Source organism: Cucurbita maxima, unplaced genomic scaffold, assembly GCF_002738345.1.
Source record: "Cucurbita maxima cultivar Rimu unplaced genomic scaffold, Cmax_1.0 Cma_Scf00036, whole genome shotgun sequence".
NCBI classification, from domain to species: Eukaryota; Viridiplantae; Streptophyta; class Magnoliopsida; order Cucurbitales; family Cucurbitaceae; genus Cucurbita; species Cucurbita maxima.
This window is the reverse complement of record NW_019272052.1, coordinates 343,927-354,826: the sequence shown is the minus strand read 5'-3', so window position 1 is coordinate 354,826 and position 10,900 is coordinate 343,927. Positions and strand designations below refer to the sequence as shown.

Below are 10,900 nucleotides of genomic sequence, written 5' to 3'. Positions count from 1 at the left end.
GGGTCCCTCTTCACTACTTCCAAACCCGACAAACTTCATTGCAAAATTCTCATAACCACAGGCAAATTAAACACCAACTTTATATCGCCAAAGTGGAATCCTACCATCTTATTCGATATCAATCGTCGAGATCCATGATATATAAACAAGAACAACGTCTCTATCGATATAATAAAAGTATGTCAAGCAAATATGACATAAACTCAGAAAACACTAAGTTTTAACGTATAAAACTTGCACAAAATGGCATCTTCATACCATGACACGATGCAAAACCCAGTATGTCAGCCATTGCTGATGATCTCGAGATGAAGCTTTCTCCATTGTCATCTTCGATTCATATCTGTTTCAACCCACGCAAGCATAACCAATAAGGAAATAATGTTACTGATCATTAAAACTTCTATACACAAACAATCTTAAATTCCCAGAAAAAGAAAAGACATTATTAATCATGAAAATTCACAAAGTGGGTACGTACCCGATTGCTGCATGCAGAAAGTAAAAGGTGGGTCTTTCCAAAAACCCTATTTTGAAACGAACCCTTATGAGCTAAGAGCTAATTTCAACTGAAAAATGGTGAATCCTTAGAAAGAAACCACTAAACAAAGGGTAATCTATGGGGGAAATGCAGAAGGAAGAAGAATAAAGCAAGTAATATTTACCATTTAAAATTAATGAAAATATATTTATTCATTATAAATTAACCTAAAATTTTTAAAAAAGAATATAGAGTTTGTCACTATTTTTTTTTTTTTTAATTATTTAGTAAGTTTATGTCAAATGCTTATTAATTATCATTCAAATGGAATGAAAAATATATTAACCACGTGCGTGGCAGGTGCTTATTAACTTAGAAGACTAAAAAGGTAATTTACAATTTTGAATTTTTTTATTTATAAAAAGAAATTTGTTGTGCTGCAACTAGCAAGGGTATAATTGTAATTTTACGTAATATTGCTTCGTTACTCTGACCTCCATTGCGCGCGTTCTCTCTTCTTCGCTGCACCATTAATCGTTTCCCTCGTCGATGTTTTACCGTGCATACCGCCTCTTTTCCCTCTCTTCCTCCTCACTCTCCCATTTTCTCGCCGGAAAATCAAACTGACCGCCGTTCCTCCTCCATCGTTGGAAACCTCTGCGCAGTCCAGGCGAGGCCATCCATTCACTGTATGCTCCGAAACCTTCTTCTCAATTTTCTCTCATTCGAATTGATTACTCTTTAATATTTGGTTCTTTTAAAATTTGATGGAGCGGAACCCTAACTCTTGCTCCGGGTCCGACTCGGAGTGTTGTTATCCATTATGTGTTTGGCTATCCGAGATCCATAGGTTTTGAATCGGTCTTGACGACCCGGTCAATTTTTGATATATTCGGGTCGGATAGTTTGCGGGTCCCGGCGGGAAATCTCCACTACCGATCTGGTGAGCCTGTATTGTGTTTTTCCTTGTAAAATTGACTTCAATGAAGGGCCGGCCCGCAACAATTACCTTTTCTGGGTCTTGTTTCGGACCCGACGAATGACCATAGAATACGTATGAGCCTATGGCGCCTCCCTAAAATACTGTAATCGCTCTCTTTTTAGTGTGAAACTTATAATAATATGAACAGATGATTGTCGGAGGAACAAATTTAATTTTTCGGAACCTTTTTTATTATTGTTCTATCACGTTTTTCATGTTGATGTTTCAAAGTGTCATCTTACTTCTAGGATTTATGGTGTTTGAGCTATTCTGGGGTTGGATGGATCTACTTTTGTCTTTTTGATTTCATTATGAACGTGTTGATTTTCAATTAGTCAAGATTGGAAGAAATTTGATCATATTTAGTGTTCGTCTTTCTTTTTAAATCTTTTTTATCAGAATAATTATGTGGGTTTACTGTGCAGCTTTTGGTGGAAAGTCTGGCTGATGTAATGGATGTGCCGGAGGCAGTTATTGTAAAATCTAGCAGATTGAAATCCGTTGTGTGGAACGATTTTGATAGAATAAAAAAGGGTGACACCTTTGTTGCTGTATGTAGGCATTGTAAGAAGAAACTGAGTGGATCAAGTACCAGTGGGACTTCTCATTTGAGGAATCACTTAATTAGGTGTCAGAGAAGATCTAATCATGGTATGTCTCAATTTATTACATCCAGGGAAAAGAAAAAGGAAGCAACATTGGCTATCACTAATTATGTTGATCAGGGGCAGAAAAAAGATGATGTTCTAAATCTTGTTAATATTAGATTTGACCCAGAGCAAGTGAAAGACGAAACAAATAATACCCTGAATTACAATTTCGATCAGCGACGAAGTCGATTTGATCTTGCCCGGATGATCATCTTGCATGGTTATCCATTGGGCATGGTTGAGCATGTTGGGTTCAGAGTATTTGTTAAAAATCTGCATCCCTTGTTTGAACTTGTATCATGCAATAGAGTTGAGAGTGACTGTTTGGAAATCTATGTCAAAGAGAAACAAAAAGTGAACGAGTTATTGGATAAATTGCCTGGAAAAATCAGCCTCAGTGCTGATATGTGGACTGCCACAGATCATTTGGAATCGTCATACCTGTGTCTTACAGCCCACTACATTGATGAGTCCTGGCAGTTAAGTAAGAAGGTTTTGAATTTTATGTTTGTTGATCCTTCTCATACTGAAGATTTGCATTCGGATGCTATCATGAATTGTCTGATGGATTGGGATATTGACCGGAAGTTATTTTCAATGACATTTGATTGTTCCTCTAACAGTGACTATATATCATTACGAATCAGAGACAGACTATCACAAAATAGGTTCCTCTATTGTAATGGTCAATTATTTGATGTTAGCTGTGCGATAGATCTTCTGAATTTGATGGCTCAAGATGCTTTGGAAGCATTATGCGACATTCTCCCTAAAATTCGTGACAGTATTCAATGTATTAAACAGTCTCGAGAAGTGCAAGCTAAGTTCAATGAGATGGCCGAACAAGTTAAAGTTCAGAGCCAAAAGGGTCTGTCTGTGGACAATCCATCTCAGTGGAACTCGACTTATGCGATGCTCGGAGCAGCTGTAGAATATCGAGAAGCGTTTTCACTTTTGCAGGAGAGTGACGTTGGCTACTCAGCATGCCCAACTGAAGAAGAATGGGGCAGGACTTGTGTGATTACAGGCTTTCTGAAGTTCTTCTTTGAAGTCACTAATATTTTAACGAAGACCAACTTTCCTACTTCAAATATATTTTTCCCTGAGCTATGTGACGTACACTTGCAGCTGATGGAATGGTCCAAGAATTCAGATGATTATATCAAGGCCTTGGCATTCAAGATGCGGACCAAGTTTGAAGAGTATTGGGATAAATGTGGGTTGGCTCTAGCAGTTTCTGCCATGTTAGATCCTCGGTTCAAAATGAAGCTTGTAGAGTACTATTATCCACAAATCTATGGCGTTGTTGCTGTACAGAGGATTGATGATGTTGTGAACTGCGTGAAGGCGCTTTACAACGAACATTCGATCTGCTCGCCATTAGCTTCAATCGATCAAGGTCTTGCCTGGCAAGTTGGTAGTAGTAGTTCAGGGAAGGATGCAAGGGACAGGTTAATGGGTTTTGACAAGTTTCTCCATGAATCCTCCCAGAGTGAAGGCAGTAAATCGGATCTGGACAAGTACCTAGAGGAGCCTTTGTTTCCTCGTAATGTTGAGTTCAATGTTTTGAACTGGTGGAAGGTTCACACTCCGAGATATCCGATCTTGTCGATGATGGCTCGTAATGTGTTGGGGATTCCGATGTCGAAAGTTGCATCAGATTGTGCATTCAGGAGTGGAAGAAGGGTGGTTGATCGAGAATGGAGTTCACTGAAACCAGCTACAATTCAAGCCTTGGTATGTTCACAGGATTGGATAAGGAGTGAACTAGAGAGCTAATTCTGGCACATTACAGGTCTCTCAATATTTGTTCATTTTTGTGCATCTTCCCTCACTATTTCCCTTTGTTTCATCATCTCTGCTGTACTTCACTTGTGGCCATCGCAACGCATCGCCTCATATGTGGTATATTTAACTCCCATTTTAGTTTCAGTTCCATTGCTCTTGCTCTTTAGGAGGAAATGAGGAACTTTCCATTCCAAGTTGCAATTTCCCATATCTTCATCATATCTTTTATACATGCATATATATATTTATAAAGAATTTCGAAGTAGAATTTTGTATGAAACGGGATTCTCGAGTCTTGCCCAGAGTTGAAGGTGTAAATTGATTTTTGAATGCTAGTTTGACTTGAAAATGCTCAACCGTTCGTTTTCAATATTTTATCGTAATATATTAGATAGAATTATGAAGCAATTATTGTAGGTTTATAAAGTATTATAACTTCGTTTAGAAACAAAAATGAATTTTTGAATTTTTTATTTTCGTTTTGAAAATATTTATAAAAGGAGATGAGAAAACAAAGAATTAAAACTAAATTTCAGATTTTGTTTGATTGGGCTTCTTAATTTGGGCACTGAAGAAAACAAAAGCCCAGAAGGCGTTCCGAAGTAAAGGCCACGGCGAGATGGGATGAGAGTTGAGCCCAATCCAGGCCCATTAAGTCTTCAGAACGCATGGTTGGCGGGAAAATTGTTGTCAGCGAGTACGTAGGTGCGCCACTGTACAGGTATGGAGTTTTCCGAGAATGATTGAAGTTCCAGGAGTTCAGTCTCTCCCGGTACGTTTTGCTGTTCATTTTTTGAATTTGAGGAGTTGTTCGTTAAGTAATGATCTGTGTTGGTCTTAGAATGATTTAAGTTTCGGGCTTAAGCTTGGATGGGTTCCCCGGGGGAGAGAAATAAGATTCGAAATGCCTTAAAAAAAACGAGAGCAATGGAAACAAGACAATGCATATGAATTCAAATAAAAGAACACGGGACGCGTCTGTCATTAGCTCATTAGGGTATACTGATTAGGGTAAACTAGATACGTGGTCACACACATGCAACATCTAGAGTCTGCACGGGGAATGCGGATGGCATGGAGAGATGCTACCTCCTCCTGATCCGATGAAGCAACTACCCTTACTTACTGGCGCTGCCGTATTCAGATGTTCCGGACAGCGCAACACATATTTTCACACGAAACTTCTGAATTAAACTCCATGCGTATAAACATGGGTTTCTGCCAATTGCTACTACTTGACCTAGATGCTGAAGGAGAAAGATATTAGTTGATTTCCCAATGCCACATTCGAGCATGCATAACTTTCACTATCTTCGTTTGGGTCCTTCATTAATTCTTTTCCATTATGGTTCACATCATTTATATCGGAAATTACATTTCTGTCTGTCTTTCATGATATTAACTTTTCCCCCCTTTTTTGTAGATGACAGTTCTTTTTTTATTGAAGCATGTGTTCCTTATTCTAAGGATACATATCGTATTAATGTAGAGGTTATACACTCTGTGAGCACATGCAAAGCCCACGATTCTAGCTTTACGATAACTTAATTTGTTATGAAAGTCAGGCTTCTTCCTCAACTTCAACCCCAAGATTTTGACCATCCATTCATTTAAATATAAATCAAACAGCAATGCTCATTCGTTGACTTTCAACTTGTTCCGTTAAATATGTGGCTTCTCTTCCCAACAACATAAATCTGTGTATATAGTTCAAGAATTTAGCTGCTTTCTGTTGGCAACAATGTTCTTGTTTCTATCGGCAATCTTAATAATATCCATCATTTTTGTGTTTAGAAGCATAAAGGGAAGCAAAAAGGTACCGCCTGGGCAAATGGGTCTGCCCTGGATTGGTCAAACCATGGCTTTCTACAGAGCCCAACGTAAAAATAGATTGTTCGAAGACTTTGTTGGGCCTCGAGTGGCTAAATATGGCAAAATCTTCAAAACAAGTTTGATGGGGTCGCCGACGGTGGTCATAAATGGAGCTGAAGCCAACAGATTTTTCTTGTCCAATGAGTTTAAGTTGGTGGTAAGCTCATGGCCGGCGGCCTCTGTTCAGCTGATGGGCGAAGAATGCATCATGCAGAAGCAAGGTGAAAGCCACCGATGTGTGCGTGGCCTTATTGCCGCAAGCCTTGCCAGTTCGAGTCTCGAAGCAATGATGCCTAAATTGTGCACTACAATTCAGCTTCATTTGGACACCAAATGGGTTGGCCATGACATAATTAGTCTCTACCACTCGGCAAAAGTATTGACGTTTTCCATAGTGTTTGAGTGTTTGATGGGTATCAAAGTGGAGCCACGCATGTTGACGACATTCGAGAGGGTTTTGGAAGGAGTTTTTGCACTACCGTTCAGGTAGTTATTCAACTATACCCCTTGATTCAAAAGTTTAGGCTGATTGATAGGTTATGATAAATTTAAAGCTGGTTTGATAGCGATTTCATTTTTAAAATTTCCTTCCTATGACATGTATCTTTCTTACCTTTTTAATTTCAAACTTGACTCAGATTTTTGAAAGTATTAGTAGAATGTGAATAGAGAAATTTATATATAAAATTTGTGTTTATAAACTTGATTTTCAAATACCAAAGATCAAATATAGCAAATGGAACTCGACATTTTAATTATTTGTTCATATTCTTAACATAGTTTTCCAGGCACACGATTTTCGAGAGCCAAGAAAGCAAGGATGGAGATAGGGAAAATGCTAAGGGAGGTGGTGAGAGAGAAGAGGAGGAGAATTGAAGAAGAGCTAGAAGAAGAAGAATGTGAGTTGTTGCTTTCAAGGATGGTGAGAGCAATGATAAGAGGGGAGATCAGCGAAGTGGAAGTGGTGGACAATGTGGTTTTGCTTGTTTTTGCAGCTCATGATACAACCTCCTTCGCCATTGCCATGACTTTCAAAATGTTGGCTCAGCACCCAAGCTGCTACTCACTTCTTCTACAGGGTAATAGTTTTTTTCTTTAATCTTGTAAATTAATGAGTTAGGCGCCATTTCAACTTCCTTTCTATCAGAAAGAAATTTTGATTCAACCAAATATGACAATTCTGATGAGGTTTTCAGAATATCATTTTGCTGATCTTAGTCAGAATTAAGACGTAAATTTGATTACTTCTTAACAGAACATGCTGACATAGTGAGAAGCAAGGGAGCAGGCCAGAATTTGACGATGGAAGATATAAAGAAGATGAAATATACTTGGCAGGTAGCTCGTGAGAGCATTCGACTGTTTCCTCCTATATTTGGTTCATTCAGGAAAGCCATTACAGACATTGAATATGAGGGATTTTTCATTCCCAAGGGATGGAAGGTGAAAATTTCCATCAATTCTTCTGCTTCTTCTTTACTACTGATACCCTGCAGAGTCAAATTGTAGTCCAGAAATGACCATCGTTTTACCTTGAATCATTTTGGTTGCGTGCAGGTCTTGTGGACGATGTATGGAACGCATCTCGAAGACGAGTATTTTGAAGATCCATTGAGTTTCAAGCCAAGCAGATTTGAGGAACCTGTTTCCCAGTATGTCTATGTTCCATTTGGAGGAGGGCCAAGAGCTTGTGCAGGCTACCAGCTGGCGAAATTGAACATCCTCATCTTTATACACTTGGTTGTAACTCGTTATGATTGGAGTTTAATCCACCCAGATGAGACAATCATAATGGATCCCCTCCCTATCCCTTCTCATGGAATGCAAACTAAGATTTCTCCAAAATCAGAAGTTCGCCCCAATGTTCAGCAAATGTAAGCTCGTAAGAGAACAAAGACGATGCACTTAAGAGGATGTAAAACCTCTAGATATCAGACATAGTTTACATAATTATGATTCTTTCCAACAGAAGACATAAAGATCTCATAAAAGGAAACCCTTTCTACATTTCACTATTGTTGCCGATCCAAGAATACAGTCTACTATATTTTAACTCAGGTGTATAACCATAAGCTAATGTAATATACGGCCAGTGGACAAAAAGAGTGATTCTTCAGTTTTTCATGATATCTACCGGGCAAAATTTTCAAAAACACTAAAGAGGTTACGGATCTTTAATGCACTGTTCAGTGTCTGGCAATAGGCGATGACTAATCGGTCTTACTCCTTGCTTAAGCCAACGTTTCACCAGGAATATTTCTAATTTCCTTACCTGCAACCACAAAAAACCACAGAATAGAGGGAACAATGGATCAGCATCTCCAATGGTCATGTAGTACTATGAATGCATACGTAGGAAGTAGAGGAACGACGGTCATATTTGGACGTCTACTGTTCTTGGTTATCAAAAACCATAGGTGGCTCGAAAAGGAGTTGAAAAGGAGTTTATTAGGGCTGTTCAAGTTAACTGGAAACTCATAAAAATCGAACTCAACACTAATGTAAAGGGATGAAACAGTCCAAGTCATGTACACCACATGTGAGATCCCACACCGGTTGGAGTGGGGATCTAAACATTTCTTATAAGCATCCCCTATTAGACGCGTTTTAAACTTTGAGAGGAAGCCCTAGAAGGTAAAGCCTAAAGAAGACAATATCTGCTAGCGGTGGGTTTGGGCTGTTACACTATAAGTCATGTAGGTTAGCGCTGGTACAATATTTCCACAGCCCTCTCAATGAACCCCCCTATTACAGTCCAACCATGGCTTATGACCTCCTTGGAGCCACTTTGAGGTGTCTGATAATATAGTAACAATGAAGAAACTTAAAAAGAAATTAATAGTGTTTGCTTCTACTTTTTCCCTCGTATGATTTTCAGCCAATGCAAGATCCATTAATTGCCTACATAGACTGCAATATAAGATAGAGAAGGAAAACCAACCTGCCTAACAACAAATGTCTCCCCAGAAAGGCTCAAGGGTTCAGTTAAAATAGTCATAAAACCGTTGCGATTCCCGAAAACCACATCTGTGAATGGTCGATCACCAACCTGAGAAAATATGGATTTTCAGTTTTAAATTATAAATAACCCAAAACGCTAAAGTATTCAAGCAGTTCACCTGATTCTTACCATAATAAGTTGTGAAGAAGTAAAACCAACGTGTTTCTCGATTTCTTCTGCTGTGCCAGCAGGCTTCTTCACCCCTACGTTAAAATACATAGTAATGCTTCATATGTGCTATGCAGAAAGGGAAAAAAAACCTTCCATACGTATTAAATTAAAAGCAACAAAATAGCCTATATATATATATACTGTGGGATCCACTGTTGCATTGACCCTAGCATTAGTTCATGAAGTTGAAACCAAATGATTTCTAACACGATATGTCATCCATAAAATGAAATGAGATGACTAATCCTCAAAGTCCAAATTCTCTACTTTTATACACTAAAAGGTGATGGTTTTTTAATATAACGTTCAGCCACTAATATGCTATAATGATGGGAAACGAGATACAAGATCTTAGTCTTCAGCAACAGCTATAAATTTCACTCACTATGCCTTATAACTTTAATTCCGATCGACCTCTCGAGCGCTTTGGCTTTCGAACTGTCATGATCATACTCATAAAGCCCTAAAGCATCAGATAAAGTGAAGGTAAATGCTTATATTGATGCAGTTAAAGTAAGCAAATTGGTAATGAATTAAGCCTATATTACCAGCAGAGTTGCTGAACACAGCTACATTGTGGCCAAAGACAGATTTACACTGTTCAAGTGAGGATTTGAGAGGTGCCCAAATCGTCAAACAGTAAGGAGCGGTAATTGTATTGTCCTTGTCAAATATAACGCCCTTGAACCCCCTCCTCTGCAGTTCACCCCAATCAATGTACCTCACATCAGGCACAACCACATGTGGGAGCGCCAAATGCCGGTCCTTAGTAATGACAGATGCAGAACAAACCATACCTTCTACGTTTAATCTCTGCCCTATTGCTGATTTCAGATTCGCCCACCACATGTTTGTCAAAAATCCCTTGCCTTTCTTGACGCTCCTATTCTGATCCTCTTGACCCAGATCTTCTTTCTGATTGCTTGTTGATGGGTTTTTCTCAGCGGGCTTTATAGAGATGCTAGACGAGTAGAACTGCTGAAAAAGCCTCTGGTTTCGACTCGGGTCGGGCTCGGCGTTATTGGGGTTGTGGTTTTTGGTGCAACCCGTCGCTGGAGTTGGTGTACAAGAGTGGACGCACAAATTACTGGAGTGAGAACAGTTTGTGATAAGGGAAATAAAAGATGCATGTTATGTTGAGAGACGAGGTTGGTGAAATGGAATCGAACGAGAACATAAAGCAACCGGGCAGCAGAGGTGGAATGCGTTGTGATGTAAATCCATCCACCTCCTGATATAAAATCCGAATGTGGATATAAAATTTCTTCGTGGGCTTCATATGAAGATTTGGGCCTGAACTGGTGATAATTAAAGCCCAAATAAAGATTGTTTTGGATCTCCCAAGTTGGGCTCATTTGGAGGAGCCCATTAAGCAATGGCGTAACAGAGAGTATTAAATAAAGAGAGAAAGAAAGGACTAAAAAGAACAAAGAAGGAAAGGGCAGAGAGGGTTTGACAGCAGGAAGGCAGCCACCACAACGCGGACTCCCAACTCCTCGTGACTCACATAACCAGCCCACTCCCACGCCTTCCCGTGACATCACAGCTGTGTTTCGACATTGTGTCTTTTATAAAAAATTATCTATTAATGCAATGTCTGAAATCACTTCTTACGAAATCATTAAAAAGAAACATGTCATAAATACACCCTTTCATTTGTTTAGGAAAGACCTACAATTATACGGAATTTTCAAACAAATTTTAGGTTGATTTGTTTGTTCCTACGTTCTTCTTTTTTGCATATAAACTGTAGCATGAGAACCCACAGGGGAGAGAGAGAGAGAGAGACCGAGAGAATGCGAGAGTGATGGTTGAGCACTGGAGATTGAGCTTCAAGGAGGAGGACGTAGTCGAAGAAGAAGAAGAAGAAGAGGAAGCTTCACAATTGAGATTAAAAAAAGAAGTGCCTTTTCAGGTTCCTCTACTCCTGTAATTTTTAAACTCATAAGAAACAT

At 39.0% G+C, this 10,900-nt stretch overlaps 3 protein-coding genes across 9 annotated transcripts; 2 read left to right on the top strand and 1 right to left on the bottom strand.

Moving 5' to 3' along the window:
* The first annotated feature begins 918 nt into the window (after positions 1–918).
* Positions 919–4,102, top strand: LOC111468376 (zinc finger BED domain-containing protein RICESLEEPER 2-like). 4 transcript variants are annotated; one of them, XM_023113565.1, is made up of 3 exons: positions 919–1,170; positions 1,291–1,424; positions 1,889–4,102. In XM_023113565.1, exon 3 carries the CDS (start codon positions 1,916–1,918, stop codon positions 3,890–3,892), a length of 1,977 nt encoding a protein of 658 aa, XP_022969333.1. In that variant the 5' UTR covers positions 919–1,170; positions 1,291–1,424; positions 1,889–1,915; the 3' UTR covers positions 3,893–4,102. The 4 variants fall into 4 exon arrangements, with proteins under 4 accessions (XP_022969333.1, XP_022969332.1, XP_022969331.1 ...); XM_023113564.1 differs by lacking the exon at positions 1,291–1,424 and having other exon boundaries at positions 921–1,170; XM_023113563.1 differs by lacking the exons at positions 919–1,170; positions 1,291–1,424 and adding an exon at positions 1,457–1,535.
* A 360-nt stretch (positions 4,103–4,462) lies between these two features.
* On the top strand, positions 4,463–7,896 carry LOC111468378 (taxadiene 5-alpha hydroxylase). 4 transcript variants are annotated; one of them, XM_023113568.1, is made up of 5 exons: positions 4,463–4,622; positions 5,696–6,259; positions 6,554–6,852; positions 7,029–7,216; positions 7,331–7,896. In XM_023113568.1, exons 1-5 carry the CDS (start codon positions 4,570–4,572, stop codon positions 7,649–7,651), a joined length of 1,425 nt encoding a protein of 474 aa, XP_022969336.1. In that variant the 5' UTR covers positions 4,463–4,569; the 3' UTR covers positions 7,652–7,896. The 4 variants fall into 4 exon arrangements, with proteins under 4 accessions (XP_022969336.1, XP_022969338.1, XP_022969335.1 ...); XM_023113570.1 differs by having other exon boundaries at positions 4,463–4,673; XM_023113567.1 differs by having other exon boundaries at positions 4,463–4,673; positions 5,325–6,259.
* LOC111468058 lies at positions 7,745–10,076 on the bottom strand (the record flags this gene model as incomplete). Its single annotated transcript, XM_023113109.1, has 5 exons — positions 7,745–8,045; positions 8,715–8,822; positions 8,904–8,977; positions 9,331–9,408; positions 9,494–10,076. Coding segments are annotated over 5 exons (951 nt in total), but the record flags the coding sequence as incomplete, so codon positions are not given.
* Between the last annotated feature and the right edge of the window lie 824 nt (positions 10,077–10,900).